This window comes from Oryzias latipes, chromosome 2 (assembly GCF_002234675.1).
Source record: "Oryzias latipes chromosome 2, ASM223467v1".
Taxonomy (NCBI): Eukaryota; Metazoa; Chordata; class Actinopteri; order Beloniformes; family Adrianichthyidae; genus Oryzias; species Oryzias latipes.
In genome coordinates, this window is record NC_019860.2 from 5,867,519 (window position 1) to 5,892,498 (window position 24,980).

At 40.3% G+C, this 24,980-nt stretch overlaps 6 protein-coding genes across 8 annotated transcripts in view; 4 read left to right on the forward strand and 2 right to left on the reverse strand.

The window, feature by feature from the left end:
* Positions 1–24,980, reverse strand: part of LOC101172629 (zinc finger protein 436-like) — a 1,005,429-nt gene that overhangs the window by 909,335 nt on the left and 71,114 nt on the right. The gene's annotated exons all lie outside the window — the stretch shown is intronic.
* LOC110016657 (zinc finger protein 502-like) overlaps positions 1–24,980 on the forward strand; it is a 970,715-nt gene that overhangs the window by 818,813 nt on the left and 126,922 nt on the right. The window lies entirely within an intron of this gene.
* LOC105355262 (NACHT, LRR and PYD domains-containing protein 12) overlaps positions 1–24,980 on the forward strand; it is a 517,064-nt gene that overhangs the window by 266,292 nt on the left and 225,792 nt on the right. The gene's annotated exons all lie outside the window — the stretch shown is intronic.
* On the reverse strand, positions 484–3,113 carry LOC111948725 (gastrula zinc finger protein XlCGF17.1-like). Its single transcript, XM_023962934.1, has one exon. The coding sequence runs from the start codon at positions 3,003–3,005 to the stop codon at positions 2,157–2,159; it is 849 nt and encodes a 282-aa protein (XP_023818702.1). The 5' UTR covers positions 3,006–3,113; the 3' UTR covers positions 484–2,156.
* The window catches only part of LOC101175616 (gastrula zinc finger protein XlCGF28.1-like), a 48,666-nt gene continuing 38,129 nt past the window's right edge, over positions 14,444–24,980 (forward strand). The window contains exon 1 of the mRNA XM_023962664.1: positions 14,444–14,556. The gene's annotated coding sequence lies outside the window, so the exon portion shown is untranslated. The remainder of the gene's footprint in view (positions 14,557–24,980) is intronic.
* Positions 19,263–21,259, forward strand: LOC111948705. Its single transcript, XM_023962884.1, has 6 exons — positions 19,263–19,477; positions 19,581–19,770; positions 19,856–20,113; positions 20,223–20,394; positions 20,538–20,686; positions 20,900–21,259. Exons 1-6 carry the CDS (start codon positions 19,436–19,438, stop codon positions 21,058–21,060), a joined length of 972 nt encoding a protein of 323 aa, XP_023818652.1. The 5' UTR covers positions 19,263–19,435; the 3' UTR covers positions 21,061–21,259.

A 24,980-nucleotide genomic window follows, 5' to 3' on the forward strand; every position in this document is an offset into this window, starting at 1 on the left:
ATGTGTAACGCACCGGGCACAGAAAATGCCGCCCCCCACAAAGTGCCGCATTTGTCCACCGCCCACTTCGCCCATATCAAAAACCGCCAATGCGCTGCAGTGAGTGATGGGTTGTGTGTTTTAAGCTATGACAATGTGTCCACTACCCCCCCCCCTCACTCATCCCGATCCACGTAACTGCGCACTCTTTCTCAGAGACGGGAGCGTGCAGTTTTAGGCACGGCAATTAACAGGTTTCTGGCTGGTACAAACTGTGAAATAACAGATAATAGTAAACTGATAGTGCTGGCGCTGATTTTTTTTCTCTCCAAGCACCGCTACTGCACCCCCCTCTGGCATCGCATCGCACACAAGAAGGACTGGTCTAATGAAAAAAGATTGTTTAATTAAAGATTTGTCTACGAGCCAGATGTGACCATCAAAGAAGCCACAGGTTCACAACCCCTGGTCTAGGGGGATAGAAAGTTTTTTTTTTTTTCTTTCTTGGGCGCTCACATGTCCCCTACAAGATCGCCGCTGACTGTCTTTCCAGAAAAACTTTCTGTCCTATAACAGACTCTGGTCGGCATTCACAGCTGCAGACACGCCCCCTCCACGTGCGCTAACGCTGATCTCTTCCTCCAGCCCGCTCTGACGGTGTTAAAGGCAACACAACAATCTGAAAACATGATAGTAATTTTACAAAAACACAGAAAGCCGCAGCATTTTGGACCGTTTAGCTGTTTCGTGCCATCTTAACATTAAGGGGGTCTTGAAGAATGTTGCCCCGGGGCTTGTTCAATGCCCGAGCTCAGTACCCATCCCTATTACCTATAAATACACATTGGTATTTGTCCAGTTATTTCTCTTCATTTTCAAAGCTGCCCAACTCAAATGGCTCAGGAGACAACGGAGGACGCTGGACAACTCCACTCATTTTAACTTAGTTTTATTTTCCACAAATGGAATGGATGAGAGCTTGATAACCTTGAAATAAAACAGAACATAATTAAACAGACATCAGAAATGTTTGTTGTTCAGCTCACCATGACTGCCAGAAAAAACCTCCACCTGCACACTGTCACCTAGTTAAATACCTCTTCCCATCTACCTACCTGGTAGATTAGGATTCACATTTCCCTTATACTGCCCACTGCAGCTATGGAGTTGATCCTACCTGGAATAATCCTCCAAATCAATGTTCAGGAGCAAAAATAAAGAAAATAGAAGACAAAAAGGCAGGATAGACAAATCTTAACAGTTTTTATTGATCATTTTATTTTAGTGTAAACTTACATCAGAAAATATCCATAAAAAAACTAATAAGGTACCAGAGTGAAAAGCAGCAGATTAAGAGGAGTTAATGGATGAAATCTTAACGATACCTATCTCTACTAGATGTTAACTCTAATAATTCAAAACAACTCATTTCTATTAACATGTACATTTAAAATAAATCATTTTGTGAAAAATGTTTTACATATTTTGTCAGCAGTGAAACTCAATGTCTAGTATCATTACAAACAGATTGAAATGTATTGATCCTTTACTTTTTTGCTTTTGATAATTGTGGCTTTGAGACGATGAAAACCTAACAAAACTGTCCAAGAAAATCAGGATAAGACAAGACCAGACTTTATTGATCACCCGAGGGAAATTCAATTGTTACAGCAGACAAACAATAAATATAGCAGTTAGAAAAACAAATAGTCAGTAAAAATTAAAATAGTTATAAAAAGTGGAAGTAAAAGTACACATCATAACTAAATAAGTAAATCCAGCAGCAGTTTCAGTAGTCCTAAACTGTGTCATTCTTTAGTCTAACTGCCGTTGGGACAAAGGACCTCCTGTAGCAAATCAACCAGTTTTTTTTTTTTTGAAAATTCATTTCTACACATTCAATACTCACTTGTGCATCCCTCTAATAAAGTTCCTTCATCAATATGGTATGGAGGCTCTGTGTACATGAAATGAAAGCTCAGGTAGCAATGGAGTTCATTAGAACATTGGGGTTTCACCCCAGAAGTTTAGAGCATTAAAAGCTTATTTTTAATTATTACATTTTTCTGAGATACAGAATTTTCCCCCTGTAAAATCTGCTGTGGTACAGGGGTTGAGAGGTCCACCTCTTATCAGAAAAGTTTAGAATTTAGAGTTTACGCTAAATCCTTACATTGTCAAGAAAAAGTTTTACAAGTTGTCATGTGTTTGTTGAGATTACATACATGACTAAAACTTTTTTTACATTCTTTACATGAAAAAGGCTTTTCTCCTGTGTGAGTTCTCATGTGTGTTTTGAGAGTAGATATTTGATTAAAACTTTTTTTACATTCTTTACATAAAAAGGGCTTTTCTCCTGTGTGAGTTCTCATGTGTTGTTTGAGAACAGATATACGACTAAAGTTTTTTTTACATTCTTTACAAGAAAAAGGCTTTTCTCCTGTGTGAGTTCTCATGTGTGTTTTGAGATGAGATGCATCACGAAAACTTTTTTTACATTCTTTACAAGAAAAAAGCTTTTCTCCTGTGTGAGTTATCATGTGTCTTTTGAGATGAAATAAACGACTAAAGCTTTTTTCACATTCTTTACAAGAAAAAGGCTTTTCTCCTGTGTGAGTTCTCATGTGTCTTTTGAGATTATATACATGACGAAAGCTTTTTTTACATTCTTTACAAGAAAAAGGCATTTCTCCTGTGTGAGTTCTCATGTGTCTTTTGAGATTGGATACATGACTAAAGCTTTTTTTACATTCTTTACAAGAAAATCGCTTATCTTCTGCATGGATTCTTGCATGAATTCTGAACAGAGATTTGTTACAAAAGCTTTTACCACATTCTTTACAGATATAACATCTTTCATCAGATCTAGTTTCCATGTAGTCAGAGAGGTTAGTAATTATTCTTGAGTTTTTACCAGACTTAATAGAGGAAATTCTTTCTTGTTTTGGAGATTGTTTGTATTTCTTACCTAGATTTGTCTTCTTGGGATTTTTTCTAACATCAGAGTCACACTGACCTTCTGACATGTGAGAACTGTCCACACTTTGGACATGTCTTCTGTCTCTTCTCTTCCTTTCATCTCTGTTCTGTGGGTCTGTCTCTTTATCTGTAATTGACGTTGATTCTTCATGTTGGTTTCCTTCTTCACACTGACTATCAGTTACATTAAAGCTCTGATTGTTTAGATCTGCTTCAATGTTCTCATCTTCCTCATAAGTAGGAATCTCCATCATGGTATCAGGTTCCTGCTTCAGATCAAGATGCTCTTCATCCTGCATGATGAAGAGTTCCCCTGGTTCCTCTTCAATTTGTGGAGGTTCTTGTTCCTCCTCCTCCTCCTCTTTAGTCTGTGGACATTCCGGTTCTTCCTGTTCCACTCTGAAGTTCCTCTGCTGGATGCAGAGATCTTCCTCTTTAGTCATCCAACACTGGGGGAGGACTGCAGAAACACAAGTAGAGGCCTTTTTATATGTTGTGGTGACTTTATTTATTGTTAAGTACCAATAAGAAATATTGTAGTATCATTCAGAATATGAACAATAAAAAACTTTCAATTTAAAATAAGTTTTTGGTTTTCTTTAGCACAACAATATAAAACTGTGCTGAAAAAGGCCCCCCTACACCTCCCCCTTATGAGGAGAGCTGTTTCAGTCAATAAATAGTCCGAACCAGTTAAAGATTGGGTTTTAGCTTGAAATGTAGTTTTGGAAATAGAATCTGTCTGAATCTCTGGAATTGGAGACATGGAGACATCAAAGAGGTTTAGATGGGATTTTGGGTGTGACAGAGAAATCTGCTGAAAAGAACTGAACTACAAACTTAGAACCACACACCACAAACAGATTGTACTTTTTTATCTGCTAACAATTTTCTCTTTGATCTGTTAAGGTTTCCTGTTTGTGGTTAGCTGGAAAGATTAATTAAGATCATATGATTTGAAGAATGTTGTCGGCTGCACTGACCAACAATGTCTTCTGTCTTTTCAACTGGAAGGGACACGCTGTTGATGGACTGCATGTTTGGAGAGCTTGAAGCTCAAGATAGAACAGTTGTTGAAGTGAACATACCGATAGTGTGGAGATGAAGATCAGAGTCACACTGACCTGCTGACATGTGAGAGCTGTCCACACTTTGGACATTACTTTTGTCCCTCCTCTTCCTCTGATCTCTGTTCTGTGGGTCTGTCTCTTCATCTTTAGTTGATGTTGATTCGTCATTTTGGTTTTCTTCATCCTGACTATCAGTTGCATTAAAGCTTGGCAGTTCCTCTTGAATCTGTGGAATTTCTGGTTCCTCGTGTTCCACTCTGAAGTTCTTCTGCTGGTTGCAGAGATCTTCCTCTTCAGTCATCCAATGCTGGGGGAGGACTGCAGGGACACAAACACATCAAGGAGCCTTTTATACGTTTCCAGGACTTTTGTTTTTTCCCAAGCATCAATAAACTCAGTGATCATTGAAGAAAATGTCTAAGGAGTCTGGAGAACCACAAGAGACTAATGGAAACAATAAATATAGATGCCATTATATTATTTAATAAACGTGTCATTAATTGTTTAAAATTAGAAATAAATAATCAAAGGTGTCATTAAAAGTGTCTATATTTAATTTAAATTCAATTTTAAATGATTTACAGAAGTTCCATTTCTAAGTTCTTCTAATACAATAATCCCCCGCCCCAGTTTAATATTCGCGCCCCGCCCATTCGAGGGTGGCAGCAGATGACGTCACAAACGTGAGACGCAGAACGGCGTTTATTCCGCGAATTTTGAAAAACGATTTACTCTGTATTTACTGTAAAGTATAATGACCCCAAGTTGGACAGAGCTGCGGGCAGGCGGCGCTCCCCTCTTTCTGCCAGTTGCTGGACCACAACGCATGTCAGCGGTCAGCGGTGGGCTGGTGACTGGTGGATTAGAGGGGGCGGGGCCTACCTGGGTGCGCGTTGGCTGAATGTTCTTCTCCGGTTGAGTGTATGAGCAGGCTGCGTTATTTTTGTTCGAGCTGTAACCATTCTGACAAGGTTGATAAAAGCCAATAAAAGCCCTGCATCATCTCCAGCTTCTGGAAATGAACCCAACCGGCAGAAAAAGGTTCTGACTCTGCAGAGGCCCTGGGAGTTTTAAAACAGCGTCAATTACTCGCGGATTTTCGTTATTCGCGCGAGGGGGGGGGGGGGGGTGAGGAACGTAACCCCCGCGAATACGGGGGGATTACTGTACTCTACATTCTATTCTATTTCTCCATCTGACATTGACACAGTTTAAAGGTGAACTTTGTTTCAGGCTGATGGTTAAAGTCCCTCCTTTTTTCCGCCTTGTGCAATGAGATGAGAAGAGAACTTGAAACTTTGTTCTTCCAGTTTGTTCTTTTGTTTTTCCCGGATTCCGTTTTTTTTTTTTAGGATTTTTTCCTTACCGCGGATGTCCAGTTTGGCTAAGTCAGTTTGTTAGTTCAGTTCTGTATTTTCATATTGAACTCTATGTATTCATGATCCTTTGAGCTCATGTTTCACTTTTTCAATTACCGATATGAAGCCCATCGAGATCACTGTTGTGAATTTGGGCTATACAAATAAAATTAATTTGAATTGAATTGATTTCTGGTTCTAAGAAAGGACAGTGCTGATTCCACTGGTGACAGAAACCAACACACAATAGTGTCTGATAAGCACACGTCAATGAACACTCATGGATCATGTGTGACACATGTTACTGGCATCTGCACTTATGGCGCACAGTCGGGACTTGAACACACCGGGGTGTGGTTCCACCAGCTCAAGCTATTGCTCCAGATGTGTACATTGGAATATGTAGACAAGTGGCATATGGACAGTTGTGGACAGATGTACACAACTGGACACAACTAAACACTGGACACAAATGGACACAAGTGGACACACTGGCCCCTCCAGCAGACAGGCTGCAGGTAAAGACAAACTCCAGAGTGTGTTCTCTGTTGTGAGCAACTGTGGGACATTTTTGCAATACGGGCAATTGCCCAGGGTGCAAATGTAACAGGGGGTGCCATCCCCATGCTTGGAAGACAAAAAAAATCTGCACCACAATCGGTTTTCTACTACTACTACTACTACTACTATCTGTTAAATCACAGACTTTGGAACGGCCTTAAACCTGTGAATTGCTGCATCTGCTGCTGCACAGTCCTGTCTTTGAGAAGGAAAAGGGGGGGGACTGTGGGCACAGGCAGCATGCCATCATGGCGTGCCTTTAGGGGACTCTGCTCATTCTAATAACGTCATTCTTTATTAAATATTTTAGAAATATTTATGACCGTTCTTTATTTTACATACAAATGTATTTTTGATGTCTGCCTGTGGTTTAGTTGGTGTCAGTATTTGACATAAAGACAGCAGGTAATGCAGGAAAACAGCTGCACTTAATGAGATCATAAATAAACTATAGATCATTTGTTAATGAATGTTTGAGGTTTTTGGAGGATTTTTACTGTTGGTGTTGAAAAAGAATAGGAAAATGTCAAATAATTTGAAGTAATCCCACTGATGAGTTCTATGATTTAATTTTTTATGTTTTATAAAACCTAAAAGTGATAATATTTCCAGGCTTTTTTGTTTTGCAGCATGTTCATATTTGTATAATTTTGACAGAATGTTTTTATGGAGAGCTAAATATTATACGTTATTTAAGGTTTCACAAAATTATTCTGGATTAATATTCCTGTCTGTTTTAAACATAATCAGTTCAGTTCAGTTTTAGTGTTTTCAGTAAATGTTTATCTTGTTCGGGCCAAAACTTAAGCGTGTTTTGGATTCAGGCCTCTCCGTGCGAATTAGTTTTTTAATGAGTTTATTAATTTGTGATTTTTTTTGTGTGTGTAAAATGGACAAATAGAGAACACAAAAGAAGGTCATGACATTTCTATGTGTGCAGGGGGAGGGGGTTTACTAGCCCAGGGAGTAAGTTAGTGTAGCACCGCCACTGAGTAAGACGGGTCCCCAAAAAGAAAAAGCATGAAGCTCAAAGGGCTTCTCTGTTTCTTTGATGAAGGTCACATACCTATGTGGTGTAGCTGCAGCTGTGGTTTCCAGATGACATCCAGCAGTCTGCGCTGACGACAGAGCTCCTGCTCGTACTGGACGATGGTTCCTTCACAGAGTCTGCAGATTTCTTCAGCAGCAGCAGCTAGTCGCTCGCTGATCAACTCTCTCAGAGACTGAAGGGAAGACATGGTTCCTGCTCCGATCTTCAGCTCCAACTCTCACAAACACCGCCGTCCTCTTCACTGCAGCTCCGATCGATCATCTGCTAGTCTCACAATCACAGCAATCCACGTGACGTTGTCTTTCCGTTCAACACTTCTTCACTCATTTACGACACTGGGATTTCCCACACGAACCACGTATCTTCCTGTCTGTCCAAAAACCTTACAAACGTCCTAAAAACACACCGCTGCTCTCTCAACACAAGCTAACGCTGCTAGCCTGCTAACAAGCTAACGCTGCTAGCGCCTCGTGCTGTTCTTCTTCTTTGTTTTGCTAACAGCGTCATGGTGCTTTAGCGCCACCAGCTGGTCTGGCGTGTTGTCTGTCGCTCACATAATGATGTCAAAGGCGGGGGGAAAAACCCTTTTTTAAAACTTTACTTTTAAAAAAGGGTTTAACTCATTGTCCCCCCCCCCCCCCCCGTTTTTAAAGGGAGGGGGGGGGGCAATGAGTTATATCACTAGAGGAGACATCACGTGGTTCCTCATGGGAGGAAAGCACCGCCATCTTGGTGAGGTCAAGTTACTGCTGCAGTGAATGCATTTGAACACATTTTTTGCATAATACCAGTTCATTGTGCGGGTTTCAACTGCCAAAATCAGATAAATGAGTCCATGAAGGAGGTAGGTGTATCATTTCAAAGGTAAGTATTTTAATTATTTTTCTTTTAAGGCTGCAAGGGCTTCATTAATAGAACACATGTTGACATGCATGATGCTGCAGGGCTGTTATCAACATGCTGCATGATGTACATTTATTTTGCTGTCAATATAAATGTACATTTTATTTTGCTAAACCTGTATACAGTATGCTATGCTATTATAGTAATACAGATTTATACATTTCTTAATCTTTAACGGTACTACTACTCTTATCGATACTGCTTATCGATCCGGTACTCTTATCGTGCTCTTATCGATACTTTTTGAGGACGAAAAATAAATAAATAAATAACAAATTAAGAACATAAAGTGTTTTATTTCCTCATTGTGCAACAACACTGTTTTTTTTTTTAACAAAACATTTTACTTTATACATGAGAATGTTCCAGACAGGATATTTATTTAATTATATAATGTAATTATTTTCATTCTTCATAAGTGTGATGTTTGCTTTGATCTTTTGTCAATTTTTCACAACCTTGAATAGACTTTTTCCATCTGTCAAACACCAGAGTTAGGATTGAGTGAGATGATGGAAACAAATTCACTTTGATCCAGACTCCTTTCTATTTATCTATTTTTCTTTAAATCCAGTAAACCCAATAAATGATATTAATTTTACGGATAACAACTATCATTAGTCATTAATAATTATTAAATATTAGGAAGCACCTGATAGTTTGTCGCGGGTCTGGAATCATAAGCGGTGAATCTAAGCCCCGCCTGTCTACCTGTTTGTTTTGTGTAGAACACGCCGCTCCAGCGTGTTCTACACAAAACAGCGCAACATACGGTCATCGTAGCAGCATGGTGACAGCATGGTAAGGGCTCCTTGATGCAAACTTCATTAATTTTACACAGAAACGGGTGATCTTAGTCTAGGGCGCTCACGTGTCCCCTACGAGATCGCCACTGACTGTGTGTGCGCTGCCTTGTCTTGTGTGTGTGCGCGCGCGGCGCGTGCTCTCTGAACAACAGCCCCGCCCCCGTGCACACAAATAGACAGACAGAGCTCTCCTCTTCAACGAGAATACCGAAATTAATATAATCATTAATTAACGGAAATTGACTGACTTGGTGAGTTAAATCTGGCAGATAGCGCTTGTGGGACACACACACACAAAAACAGACAAAGTAACTTCTCCAGTGCCGATAGCAGAACCGTTCAGGTCAGTTCTTAACGATACTGCGGTCTTGAAGAATGCGGCCCCGGGGCTGCTTCAATACCGGGGCACGGTACCCATCCCTATTTCTAAATCAGTGACTGTACTTTTCTTGCAGGTTTCCAATGGATACAGACGTAAAGAAAAAGTGGATCTTAGCAATAAAAAGAACTAACCCAGATGGATCACTGTGGTACCAACTAGCAATACAGTCTGGCTATGTTCAGAACATTTGTGGAAACAGATTTAGATAAGAGGCCAGACTGTTTTTTTGTGTTCACCTTTGGACTTGTTTTGAATATTATTATTATTATTATTATTATTATTATTATTATTATTATTATTATTATTATTATTATTATTATTATTATTATTATTATTATTATTATTATTATTATTATTAATATAATTATTTTTATTATTATTTATTGACTTATTATTTATTTATTGTAATTTATTGTTTGTATTGATTTACTATTGATTTATTATTATTATTATTATTGACTTATTGTTGGGTTTTTCTAAATAATTTAAATTACATGTCAAAGAGGTCTAAAACTTCTAAATGTTTAGAAATTAATTTAAAAAAATCTTTATAATAATTTTTTTATTTGTAAGAAGTCCTGCAACAATGCATTTTCATTCAAGTTTGACTTGAATGACTGTTTCTCTTCTTCAAAAACAACAACAAATGATGTATCTATATATATATACATATATATATATGTTATATACATAAAATATAATATATTTATATATATATGTATAAATATATTTAAATTTAAAAATATATACAGTTTATAAAAGCTACTTAGACACCACTAAAATCAATAGAAATCAATGTCATGTGGGCGCCGTCGACTTCACCAAGATGGCGTTGCGCTCCGCCACCATCGGCCAGGCTTCTAAAGCAGGCGTGTCTCCTCTTGTGATATAACTCATTGGGAAAAAATAACACATTTTTAACTTCACTGGCAAATAAAGGTATAAACTGGCGGTTTTTATCAACGGTAGTTCGGTGTGACTTGTTTATTTCGACAAGAAAAATAATTTGACGACCAAAATGGAGAAGGGGGAACCTCTAGAACAGGACATGAATTTCCGGTTCCGGCTAATGATGTTAGGGCGCCATTTTGTCGTCTGAAGCCAGGTCTTCTTTATTTAACCGAACGAAGAAGAGCTACATACTTTCTGGACAACACCAGTCCTTATGAAATGAAATATGAAATATTATGAATTTTACGACATAAACCGGTGGTAGGAAACGTGATTACGTCTTTTCATGTTTTTGGAAAAAATAATATACATCTTTAGTCACAAGTTACGGTCAGCTGTTTGAGCGAGTTCGACCACGGGTGCTGTCAATGTTTTCATTTTATTTATTTATATTTATTTATATGAAAAAATTAATTGAATGAAAGGCAGAAAATGAAAATAGGGGTACTGTTCATAAAATTATAAATTATTTGATTTTCAATGTAGAAAATATTAATCTGATTATTTTTTCAATTAAAATTTTTCAAATTCCGATGACATAACCTGACAAAAATACAAAAATAAAGTGTTGTACAGTTACTGCATGATTCCTATTCAATTTGTTGCACAAAAACAAAAAATTCTGAAATAGATCACAATCTAGTCATTACTTTATTTAAAAATGCAAAAAAGTTTGATCCTATTACAAAATAATGTTTGTATAAGCCACAATAATAAGTTGAAATCAGTCAATTTATTTAGATGTACCCTTTATACATGTAAATACTAAAAAAGCTCACATGTGAAAGAGGAAAACAAATTAAGATTAATAAATGAATAATAATGATAATAACAACAATATAATAAAACGTCAGAGCCAAAGAAAGTGGTCTGAGAAGAAGCAGCTCTGAAGCTCTGCAGCTGACGGTGCAGCTTCAGGACTCATGAGGAGGACCACACTGCAGCGCCTCCTGCTGAAGCATCAGAGAGTCTGCAGACAGAAGATCCTTCCAACAGCAAAGAGGTCTGCAGGAGCTCTTTCCACCACCAGCAACAACCTGAACCAAGCAGGACCTACAAGAAGTTCAGCCACTAAACTTCCACAACTCAGAAGCTCTGAGCTCCGTCTGAGTCTGCAGAGATGCTGAGCTCCTCAGCTGCTGCAGCTCCCACAGTCACATGAAGGTCTGCAGCTGCAGCAGGAAGTCCAGATGTTTGCAGCTGCTGCAGCTTTCAGCCTGGAGCTTCTTCAGATGAAACAGTGATGCTGGAAACAGTTTCATCCTTTGAACCAGATGGATCTGAATCTAGAGTCAAAGATTCTAAGGAAATCATGGATTCACAGACATTTGATTGAATTTCTGTCTGGATCAGAAACCAACAGCAGACATTTCAAGCCGTCTTCTGTTCCTAATGTTCATTCCCCGCCATCATTGAAAGCTTTTGGAATAGTCCCTAAAGCCAGCGATCGGGCCGCTTTGGAGCATGAACTCATCACTCGGTGTCACGGTGGCAGAGAGATGACAGATCCCAAATCTGAGGCTGAAATGATCACGTCCTACCAGCTCCACTCTGGATTTGGGACCAAAAACCTTTGAAGATGTTGGAGCATTGTTGGAGAATAGACTGACAACATTTGTTTGGAAGATTGACCTTTGACCCCTCCCTCATGTGTTCCTCATCCAGCTGCAGACACACCACTACAGCTCACATTCCACTTCTGATCCAGCAGTTAGAACCAGAGCCTGCATTTGCAGCAGGTTCCAACCCACTGACCACTGATCCACACAGGGGGACGTCCTAAGGGGCGGAGTCAGCCACTGGAGAGAGCAACAAGGAGAAATGGGGGTCACTCTGGGCCTCTCTGTGTCTGGACCTTCAGAGGGACAGTGGTTTGGTCCAGAACACGGATGCTAAACTAGCTCTCTGGAAACTTGAACTTGTTGAATGGGAAACTTCCTGAAATCTTCTTCATCTGTTGACTTGTTCTTTCTTCATCTGAATGAGCTCAGTCCTCTCCCAAATCCAACTCCATCTATCTTCAGTGCTTTGGACTGAGTTGGAGCAGAACTAGAGCTTTCTCCAGATGTCCTAGTACTTTTAGATCAGTGTCTTCCAATATTTGGAGCCCAATAAAGTTACTGGCAATAAAGACGTGTTCACACAAAGAAATTAATTTGATGCTATTTTCTTTAAACAAATCAAAATAAAGTTCATAAAGTAAAACATGGAAGGTATTTCTGTGTAAACTAGAGTTATAATTTGTTCAGTAAAAAATATTTTGTCAAAAATTAAATGTCGTCTCCTGTGTGGAGGTATTTCAGTTCATTAAAAACTGACATAAATGAGTTACGTTCACTGCAAACTGTGCAGAAGGCATGTTCTTTCTAAAACTGCAAATAGCACCAACCTTTTTTATCACCTGAAGCTGAGTCTCCATTTGATAATTCAAAAAAACAATAACATTTCAGCAAATACTTGCTTCGTTCAAGAAAAAAACACCTTGAAGCCTTGATACAGACCGACACATCAGTAACTTTGGGACAGAAAGGACGATACGTGGTTCAATTCCAAATGATCCTTTTGGCTAAAGTGTTGCAAAAATCCTGCTGGATTCATTCAGTCTTTCCCGTCTGGACAGATTTCTTTGACGCCTTTTTTTTCATGTAAATTCAGTCAAACATGTTGATCCTTCATGATGTGGATGAGTTGATATGAAACAGTGTTTTCTGCAGCAGGAACATGTGAGAGGAAACCTGCTGTTCCTCAGCTGAGCTTCATCATTCCATCTCAGCAGCAGATGAGGAGGATGTGCTGCTGGAAAATCTGCCTCACAGACTCAGTTTGCAGCTTCTGCTTTCAGGTTTGACTTCTAGTTTCTGATGTGAAGCATCTCTGGAGAAACCAAATCCCTGTTTTCTCCCTGACAGCTGGAAGCAGGAACGGCTTTGCATCTGGAAAACATCTGGCTTTCTCACCGCAGAAAAGACTAGAAATCTCCACAACACTCTAGACCAGGGGCCGGGAACCTTTTTGGCCAAGAGAGCCATAAACGCCACATATTTTGAAATGTAATTTCAAAAGAGCCATACAATAATGTAGTGTCCCTTTCCCACACTGAGGCACGGAGACTTAAACTCTTTTAAGGTTTTTAATTCTGGTTACTGCAGACCGCAACAAAGGCCGAACAATTAATTCATCAACTCCTGAATCTCTCCCGCCGAGACGTGAGCGCTTTTCCCAACTTTACATTCCCCCCTCCTGCTCCAGCCCTCCCATTTCCCTTATTCGGCCTATAGCTGAACCCCATTGGTCCAAACTCCCTAACAACAGGCTGAGCAACAGAACTGAGGGCCAATCAGATCTCTGCTTGATGCGTTCAATGAACTCCAGAACTTTCAACGCGGCCCAACAGCCATCCAACTCAGTCCGCGACAATTTGTTTAAAACTAAAAATACAATTGAATGTGTGCATTTGATTTAATTTCAACATTTTTAAAGTACAATAAGTCTGAGGATTCTTTTTAATAACATTGTTATGCTGTTGCTAATAAATGATGAGTATTTCTCGTGGTGGTTTTGCTGATTGTCTAGTCTGGTCTAGTCTGGTTGATACGTGGTGAGTTTCTGCTTCATACAGGCGTTGAGAATTTAAACGTGATCGTAGGTTTGACTGTTCTGTAGATGTGAGACAGACTGATCACATGCAGACCTGCAGCCAAACATACACTCACACGCTGCAGTGAGTGACAGGCAGTGGGTTTTACGTATTTACCATCCCTGCGCGATTCACCTGCTGGCCGTGCCCACACACACACCCCCACCCTCTGCTTTCTTCCTCACACATCCCGTCCCCGCATCTGCGCGCTCTTTCTCAGAGACGGGAGCGCGTAGTTTTAGGCACGGCAATTCACAGGTTTCCAGCTGGTACAAACTCTGTGAAATAATAGATAATAGTAAACTGATAGTGCTGGCGGAGATTTTTCTCTCTAAGCACTGCTACTACTGCGCGCCTCTGGCATCGCATCGCGCCCGAGAAGGACTGGTCTAATGAAAAAAAAAAGTATAATTAAAGATTTGTCTGCGAGACACATGTGACCATCAAAAGAGCCATATATGGCTCGCGAGCCATAGGTTCCCGACCCCTGCTCTAGAACCATCTAGAACTGTATTATAGGATGTTTTGCAGCTGAATCACTGGGATCTATCTTCATCTTAACATCAAAGTGATCATGTCGGATGAAATCTTTCCTGTTTGAAGGAGTTTCCTTCATGTCAAAATAGGATGACACATCTCCCATCAGGCCTTGCAGCTCGTGACTTTGATCGGAGCTGCAGTGAAGAGGACGGCGGTGTTTGTGGGAGTTGGAGCTGAAGATCGGAGCAGGAACCATGTCTTCAGAACCTCAGGAAGGTTCTGCCAGAGAACAACTTTCTGCTGCTGAAGGAACCATCGTCCAGAACGAGGAGGAGCTCTGTCGTCAGCGCAGACTGCTGGATAGCAGCTGGAACCCGCAGCTTCAGCTACACATAGTTGGTACGTTCACCTGCAGACAATAGATCCATGAACGTCTTTGTTTTCCTTGTCTAACATGGCATCTGGATCCAAACTGTGCCAAGTACACCTGGCTGCAGCCTGGGGAACACTCAACTTCGCGGAATGCTGGAATGCTGCGGTATGTTAACCCTGCCCATATTTCACAGTGGAATTTTAACCCCGCCCACGTTGAGGCTGTCTTCTTCGCATTTTACAAGTTTCCATTTGCAATATTGCCAGCTACCGGATACGGGAAGGTACACCGCAATTACTGTCTTCTTCTATGAATTTTGCAAGTTCCCGTGTGCAATATTACGGTGTTATTCAAATTAAGGCTCAAAAACGGTACTTTTTGCTTGGCCTCACGGATCCGGAGGGAGTATGTGTGGCCGACGTTTATCCTTTTATGCACTTGAAATAAGTGCAGGCAATGGAGCACTGTGCATCTTGGCTGCATGCATTACGTGTGGCCAACTTGAATTTCCATCGGTTTTCGTTTTTGAATGTACGTACATACATAAATAAAATGAACCGCCTTTAGCATATGTACAATCGCGCTCTAAGAATTTCTTTCTTTGTTGTAAATTTTGTGTATTTCAGCTCAGTTCACACACAACTCAAGGAGTGCATAGTCCCTGTTGGCTCTCCAGCAGCGGTTTTCTCTCTCGCCGCTTGGGAACTCTCTCCTGACACCACAGCGGTTAAAGACATCCCTGTTACACACAACCGAGTTGGCCTCTCAACTCTTACATGATGGACACAGGAGACATTTCAGTGTGAATGTGATCAAATTGCTGAGTTAAATCCTCATATTTATCTTAAGTAGTTGTTCAAAACCTTACAGTAAATTCTTGAGACAGTTGTCATTTGAAGATGGCTCATTTGCAAGTTAATTCTTGTCATGTCTTGAATTTAATTTGAATGAACCTCTACTGATACAATTCTTTTCATGTGTCCACAGAACCAATCTGGAAGCTGTACCAGATGACCTGACCTGTAAAGAGAACTTCAGAGATGCTTATAAATACTCAACTCTTGAACACATGGTCTTTTTATTGAGTTATACAGTAGGTATTTGGAAGACTAAGCCAACTTTCATTGTCTTTCAGTAGATGTAATGAAATTCTAGTCTTCACTTTAAAACTTATTTGAGATCCTTTCAAAAAACATTGAGGTAAGTCTCAGTTTTTGTTGCGTCTTATTTCCTTTTTTTTTCATTTTCAGTCTCCCTTTTTAATGATATGATCCGTCTGTTTAGTGATTACAAATCAGAAGAACAGATCAAGATTGCGTGCGATGAGGGAAGACTCAGAAAACACTGCAGAGGCTGTCTGGAAGTGTCTGGGATGCCCCCTGAGGAAGTGGTCTTTGCTCAGACTGCTGCCCCTGTGACCTGATATCTGAAAAAATGAATGGATGCTAAACACAAATTCTTCTTTATTGTAACACAAACATATTTGTCAACGCATGTTATCGACAACAGAGCTGAAATGTTCGAAACTTTCAAAAAGTCTGTTTTCAAGACCCTTTGAAGTTGACATTTTTGGTCACTGTGCAAAAGGTTTTCTTTTTGTATTTTTTGTGTCCCTGGAGAGCTTGGCCACAGAGGCTACAAACGGGGAGCTTTTGTACTCTTGACAGTTTACTGTCCCCTCCTGAGCTTTGTTCTTGGAGCTTCCTTTTATAGATGGTAGCTTTTGCCCAGGAGGGTGTGCTGAGCCTGGAGGCGGTACTGATGCTGTAGGGGGTGCTGGTGTTGTCAGGGGCAGGTCGTATGGGAATGAAGAAGACGCCCTGGGTGGATGAGGAGGCAGCTGCAGGTTGCGTTTGGCTACAGATGCCAGGTTTGCTCAAAGTTCTGCTTGGTGGTTTTGGGAAAGAGGTGGAAGATGGCAGAGGGGTTTTTGTTCTTTTTTTAAGCGTTTCTATTCCAGCAGTGCTTGGTATGGGTGCATATGTAATAACAGGGTAGTCTTGGGGGGGCGGCACAGTTAGCTGATGTGGTGCTGGAGGTAGCTCCAAGGAGGAGATGGAGGTAGTCTTGGTGATGGTGGACAGCTGCTTGGTGGCGTGCAGGTTCAGCGGCCTCTCCTGAAAGCATGTAAAGTCTCTCATATTCCCTCCTGTGTGAGTTCTCATGTGTGTTTTGAGGTGAGATAAATGAATAAAACTCTTCCTCTGATCTCTGTTCTGTGGGTCTGTCTCTTCATCTGTAGTTGATGTTGATTCTTCATGTTGGTTTCCTTCTTCATCCTGACTATCAGTTACATTAAAGCTCTGCTGATTGTTTAGATCTGCTTCATTGTTCTCATCTTCCTTATTAGGAATCTCCATCAAGGTATCAGTCTCTTGCTTCAGATCAAGCTGATCATCATGACTGATGAAAAGTTCTTCTGGTTCCTCTTTAAACTGTGGAGGTTCTGTTTCTCCATGTTCATCTTTAAATTGTGGAGGTTCTGGTTCTCCATGTTCATCTTTAAATTGTGGAGGTTCTGGTTCTCCATGTTCATCTTTAAACTGTGGAGGTTCCGGTTCCCCCTGTTCCACTCTTAAATTCCTCTGCTGGTTCCAAAGATCCTCTTCATTTACATAACGCTGAGGGAGGACTGCAGGGACAAAAAGACATAATAGGAGACCTGTTATACCTTTAAAGGTCTTTGTGTATTGTCAAGAAAATTCTAAATCCTTTTTTTTCAGAAGCCCTGGACTATAAATATACAACAGTTAAAGTGTGGATGCCATGCTTTGAACAACTTTGTCAAATAAAAAAGCCCTTTAAACGCTGATTCTATTGATACCAATAGTTCGCGTCGAAAAAAATCCGAAGCATATGAATAATAGACATCTTTCGAAGGAATCAGAGATTTGGATCTGCCGCTAGAGCGCAGGCTGGAAGTGAACCCGATATGACCTGTGACGTCACGAAAGGCATTGACTTTCGCAGTTCCGCTTCGGACAGCAGGTAAACAAAAGAGGCAGTCTTCGTTTCTCTCGTTAATCATCGTTAATTCGTTAATTCTCGTTAATTCTCTGTTAATCATCAACATGCCAAGTCGTTGTGTGGCAGCTGGATGTAGCAATACATCTAGTGAAAGTGTATCTCTGTATAAATTCCCAAAACAAGAAACGCTGCTGAAACAATGGACAAAACAAGTTCAGCGAACGAGGGCGAATTGGGTGCCAACTGCTTCGTCAACTTTATGCAGCGAACATTTTGAGGCAGACTGTTTTGAAGAAACACCACAGCTCATGAAAGATATGGGAATGCATGTCAGATATAAAAAAGTATTGAAACCGAACGCAATCCCCACCATTTTCAAGAGATCGCTAGTGGGAACGTCCGAAACAGAAACGCCCAGTACCAGCACTGGCAGCAGCCAGTACAAAAAGAGAAGATCTGTGACCGAAAAGCTGGCACAAAAGAGAGTGAGTTTAACGTTTATTACATAATGTATTTATTACAAAAGAGAGTGAGTTGAACGTTTATTACATAATGTATTTATTACAAAAGAGAGTGAGTTGAACGTTTATTACATAATGTATTTATTACAAAAGAGAGTGAGTTTAACGTTTAATATATATACGGTATATATATTGATATAAAAATTTCCCTATGCTATATTATACAGAGTATTATACAGAGTAACAGATCTTTATACTGAATAATCCTTCATTTAAATTAAATGTTGCCTGTACACATTTCACACAATTAATTATAAGCTGTTTAGCAGCAAGACAACTAATAATACTAATAATATCTATGACAATATTCCAGGAAGTACAGGAGCTTCTAGCCCAACCAGTTGAAGTGCCTGAACATATTCAAGAGGAAATGGAGATAGATGAACCGCAACCAGTCCCTGTACATGTAAGATGATCACATATATATGTATTTGTTGTTAAAGTAATTACTGAATTGTATTAATGTTAAATTAATAATGTGAAAATAATTATCATGAACTCATAAATTTCATGTTACAGGAAGCTACCACACAGACAGTTAGGCAACCAGGAACTAGTCGCACTGTTAGACTGCAGGTTGATATGAGGCCGAAAGGTCCAACGAAAAAAACAAAAGGTTAGGCTGAAATATAAGTTATTTAAAGATGTGTGCTTTGTTTTCTTAATTCACAAAATGATAAGTAACATAATGCAATTTCATAATTCTTTTTCTACAGGGTCACAGACAATGCCTGAAGTTGTGGAAATCAGCACTCAAACTGATGAAGATTTTTGCCCATTGTGTGACCACAAGCAGCTATCTATATAAGTTGAACCAATCATTCCTTCATCACCAGACCTTCCATCCAGTCAGCCGGATCCCGTATCAGCTGATGAAAGTGACTATCTTCCAAGTTCTTCACAGACCCCATCCTCCTCTGACTCTGAAAGGTCCACACCCCCACCCACTGAGCGTTTTTTCTTAGTTGCCTGGTCTGCTCTGAGCATGCTGCTCAATTTGAGGTGTTGTGCTTTTTGTCAAGAAATGGACATGGACATGTCAACCACAACCCAGGGTACAATGCTGTGTGTCCTCTGGACATGCAAGAGTTGTAAAAAAGTTACAAAATGGAAGAGTCAGCCTTTTGTTGGAGACATACCTTTAGGCAATATTTTGCTATCTGTAGCAATATTGTCTACTGGTGCATTAGCCACTAAAGTACTACACATGTTCCAAAACATGAAAGTGGCATGCATATCCAAAAGAACATTCTTTAGGCATCAAAAAGACTATCTGCTTCCCAGTATCACACACTTGTGGGCTGAGCAGCAAGCCTGGCTCATTGCATGTCTTCAAGCAGAACAAAGAGGCATCTTGTTGGCTGGAGATGGTCGCTCAGACAGCCCTGGTCATTCCGCAAAATATGGGACGTACACCATGTTAGAATTACCAGCAAATGTTATCATAGACATGCAACTGGTACAGGTATTTATCTTTCTTGATAATGAGGAGTTACTACTACCTATTTATTATTTAATGTTAAAAATATGATAAACTGACATCGCTTCTATTTTTTTTACAGAGCAATGAAGTTGGTGGTGCCTCGCATATGGAAAAGGAGGGCTTCATAAGATCAGTTAATTTCTTGGGAACACAACAGGGTCTAGATATAGATGTGATAATAACAGACAGGCATGTCCAGTTAAGGAAATGGATCAGAGAGAATTTGCCAGATGTTCAACACCTTTTGGACGTTTGGCATGTTGCGAAGGGTATTATTAATTTCCTCAAGTCTTTTTTCTTTATCAGAAGTTGTTCCAGTTGTAAAATATCCAATATATTTATTATTATTTCCAGGTCTCAGAAAAAAACTTGTGGCACTTTCCAAAGAAAAAGACTGCTCAGACTTGAAAGAGTGGATTGACAGCATAATCAATCACCTTTATTGGTCAGTCATGTCAACAGATTCAGCAGAGCCAAACCTAGTTGAAGCCAAGTGGACGTCTGTGCTGAATCATATTGTAAATATTCATACGCACAACAATGAGTTATTCCCTAAATGTGAGCATAAAAGGCTGAGAGGAAGAGCAGCTAGAAAGAAGTGGTTGAAACCATGTAAGTATGTTTTGTATATTTTACACAGCCGTATCTTTTTTTTTATTGGAGTCATCTGTAGAAGTATAAGTAAGTTTGGATGATGTGCATCCAATTTGCTTGCTTACAGGTTCTACCTTGATGGTGAAATTAGAAAAACTGGCAACAACAACATACCTCATCAGAGATCTAAAACAGGCATCAAACCGGGAGCAGACATCCTCTCTGGAGGCGTTCCACAGCCTCTTGAACCACTACGCTCCGAAAATGTATGCCTTTTCTTATGAGGGCCAGCTTTGCAGGTAAATACATGTTATATGCTGGTACTTGAAACATTGCTTTATCAGCTTATCAAAGAAAAAATAGTTGTCTCTAGCGTAACATATTTTCAAGATGTTAGTATTTTCAGGTGAATGTTTATGTCAATACATATTTTTTTTAATAGAGGACTGTTAGCTGCGATGCATTTCAATGAAAATAGTGGGCGGACTCAACAAAGTACCAGATCAGGTGAACTCCAGTATGCAGTGTCCCTGCCAAAGTGGAAGAAAGGGGGACACACGGTGAGGAAAGTTTTAGAAGAACCTACATTTGGTAAGTTGTATTTTTTCCATTTTTCAATAAACCTATGTTCATATTATTTATATGAAAAAACACGATTCTTTATTTATAATATATTGCTTTATTTCTATATTTATTGGCTCACTCCAATGAACAGGCATGTAAATTCTAAGAATACACGTACATTTGTTTGGTATAGGTAAAAATATACATATACATTTATATGTGTTCCACAATACATTTCAGACTATGTCAATGAGATCATCAAGGATGTCCTGGACAGACTCGTACACCCCAGAGAAGATGTGGATGTCAGAGATGTGCCTCCTCCATTGAGTGGTGAATACCAAAGACCAACCAAAGAAACTGCTGTCTCACAGTTCAAATCCAGATACAAGTCCACTTGAATCAGTCTAATGCAGGATACAAAAATCCAACATACTGTCCAGTTGGTGCGGAAAAAGTTGACCGTATTTTATTCACAGCACAGGATGGCAGGGTAACACGAACCGCTCTCCCAAGATGTCCCCAGCACAGCCTCACAAACTGCCTGTATGCGATATATCGATATCTTCTGAAAATAGAATAAAGACTTGATTACATGTCTGTCAGTGTTTGAAATATATTGACGTGTTTACATACAAGTGTTTTTATTGTTGATGGAAGTAAATAAATATATCATATCCTAGGCCTGACCGAGAGCCTGTTTTTACCAGCTACTAAATTAACTTTAACTCAATTGCTATGCTACCAATGTATAACCTGGTAATTAGATCTATTCTGTGTCAACCTTCGACATGTAGAGTATACTCACTCATGTGATGTAGCTTCTTCCATTCTACCATGATGATCAACATAAGCATAGTATGCTACCCTCAAAACATCAGGATTCAGGCAGCAGGTCTGGAAACTATCCACTTCAGTGATGCAGGATGCATTTACCCCTCTGCGCAGCATTTCTCCTTGGACTTCATCTATTTCACGGCAGCAAATACACTCCATCACTAGAGGCATGACAGCACAACATTGACACTGGCACCTATGACAAAAAGTTAGTTTTAGTTCATCTCATTCATTTGTAACTTACAAACTGAATCCAGCTGTCCTACATATATACTGTTAGGAATCACTGAAAAAATTTCACCATTAGGCCCTATTAGATTGACTTTTCAATTCTGCGTGTACTTTTACAGATGCATACACAAGGCCTAGTCTACGTAGGTTCCAAAATCACGAAAGGCAACTAACCATGCCGTGTTCTGGAGTCTAGCAGAATCTTCATGCTGGCTATCGTCATCGGCATCACTAGACCTACTACTTTCTGCTATATCCTCCTCACTTTCGCAAAAGGGTTCAAATCTATACGGTTGCAAAAGTGACTCATCATCATGATAATCTCCGGAACTTTCCTCTTCATTTTTCTGTTCATCTGATGATAAATCGCTAATAGAGACGGTAGCATCACTCTGTGCTTCGCTATCGGTGCTAGCCATGTTGTCTTCCTTGTCTTCCTTTCGTTACGTCACAAACAGGGCGGCGCGAATTCGGCGGAATGCGTGAAGCCGGCGGCCGTCCTCGTTGTTTATATTGCGTTTTTCGCTATTTATTCTTTTTCGAAAAATATTAAAAACAATCGCAACATGAAATAGAGACTATTTACTATATTTTGGCTTATTAAAATAGGCCATGTCACCCACACTTTAAGACAGTTAGAGGTGATGTCAGTCTTTCAGTCTTCAGTAGGTCAAACACCTCATCAAAGAAACTCATAAGTCTTCAAAAAAGTTACCCACTATACCTTTTAATAAACACACACTGACACACTACACACACATCGTTTACAGTAATAAGGTGGTGGTCTTCTGTTCCCTACCCCATCTTTTATGGGGGGAGTCAGACGCTCAGTGGTGGTTGTGTCCTTTAGGCCAGGACACTAGACTAAATTTTTGCAATGGTGCACCTAACCTTTTATCATAGTTGCACCAGCACGAAACTTTGGTGCACAGACTTTCTGAACCACATTGCATTGAACTCATTAGGTTTACATGGTCTGTCAGTTTTTGCAATAAGACTTCAAAACAACAACAGTATAGTCCTCTCTAACAAAATAAAAGAAATACACATCCATGGACGTAGACATTGACCCAGATATCCATTTCTTTGACTTTGTGAAGAACCACTGTAGTTATTACACAGAGCAAGAATACAATAAAAACACAAATCCTAATCACGGACTCTCAATCATATATTTCAACAGCAGAAGCTTATATGCTAATCAACAAACTATTGAAGAAAACTTGCAACAATTTAACAAACACTGCATAAATAGAAATCCTAAATCCTTCTTTTTGAGACCTGAAGAAGCCAAAGAAGTCCTAAAAAGCGTCAAATTAAAAAAACATCTACAGACAGTGATGGAATTAATATGATGGTGATAAAAAGGTCATTGATTTCATTGTCGACCCGCTAACCTACATTTGCAATTTATCTTTTCAAACAGGATCATTTCCACAAAAAATGAAAATAGTCAAAGTAATCCCTACACAAATCAGGGACGAACACCAACTAACAAATTATAGACCAGTGTCTTTACTCTGCCAATTCTCAAAAAAACATGAAAAACTATTCCTCATAAGGCTGGAGAATTTTGTAGAAACACAAACCAAACAAATTTCCGACAACCATCTTTACCACTTGGGAGTTGCTCATGGTGAGAGGCGGCAGGCTTGTGTGGGCTCACTCGTGAGCCCTCATCTCAGCTGCCAAGTGTTGGAGTTTACCCCGGTGGATGAGAGGGCCATGTCCCTCCGCCTGCGGAGGCCAACGTGAATTTCCATTGATTTTCATTTTTGGATGCACATACATAAATATAATCAACCGCCTTTGGGACATGTAAAATCGTGCTCTAAGGAATTTGTGGGTTTTTCTGTAATAACAGTTGTCTATTTCAGCTCAGCTCACACACAACTCAAGGAGTATATAGCCGCTGTAGGCTCTCCAGCAGCAGTAGTCTCTCTCGCCGCTTGGGAACTCTCTCCAGACACCACAGCCGTTAAAGACACCCTGGTGGTGGACAGGAGGGTCATGTCCCTCCGCCTTCGGGCGGGGGACAGGTCTCTGACTGTGCTTTCGGCTTACGGGCCGAACAGAAGATTGGAGTACCTCGCCTTCTTCTAGGTGTTTGTCGAAGGGGTACTGGAAAGTGCCCAGACGGGGTTATCTATTGTCCTCCTGGGGAACTTCAATGCCCACGTGGGCAATGACAGTGACACCTGGAGGGGCGTGTAGGAATGGCCCCCATGATCGGAACCAACAACTGAAATGATTGAAATCCTGTAATACCTGATCTGAAGTGATGATAAAAACGGACAAACATCCTCAATAAACCAGGAGGGGGTTGGTGGTCTGAACACAGTGACAGTTAAGACAAGCAGGTCCCCAATAGAAGAGCATGAAGCTCAAAGGGTTTCTCTGTGTCTTTGATGAAGGTCACATACCTATGTGGTGTAGCTGCAGCTGTGGTTTCCAGATGACATCCAGCAGTCTGCGCTGACGACAGAGCTCCTGCTCGTACTGGACGATGGTTCCTTCACAGAGTCTGCAGATTCCTTCAGCAGCAGCAGCTAGTCGCTCGCTGATCAACTCTCTCAGAGACTGAAGGGAAGACATGGTTCCTGCTCCGATCTTCAGCTCCAACTCCCACAAACACCGCCGTCCTCTTCACTGCAGCTCCGATCGATCATCTGCTAGTCTCACAATCACAGAAAAAAAGGTCCAAACAGAAACTTTTCTCCTGTCTGTAGATTTTCCTGAAAGTTCCTGTGATCCTGCAGGAGTCAGTTCTGCTCAGCCTGCAGAGCAAACAGAAAAGACTCTGGAAGCTTCCACATGTGAAACTTCAAGACAAAGAATCCAAACAACAACATCTGATTGGTTGACTTTTGGAGGGAAAGCTGCAACAGCTTTCTGTGATTGGTTCAGCCGTCCCTGCCCCCACTAGTCCACTGCACAGGGGGCAACATTCCAGGGGGGGTTGGTAATCTCCTCCTTCTATTGTTTCTGCCCCACTGGCTCTTTCAAAATAAAGGCTTGTTGTAGCAGAAACCTGAATGGAACATCAGAATGGACTCAAACTGCTGCTGGTTTCAAAGCCTCGTTCTCAACTTCCAGCTGAACTCTTCATGAGTTTGAGCGTCTGTGACAAACTCTACAGTTGAACAACAGCAGTGAAAATCTCCATGGATGTCAACTGGGAGAGAATCAACATGAGATTTCCAAGAGTTTCTGCAGGAACTCATCACAAAGTCAGGAGCTGCAAGGCCTGATG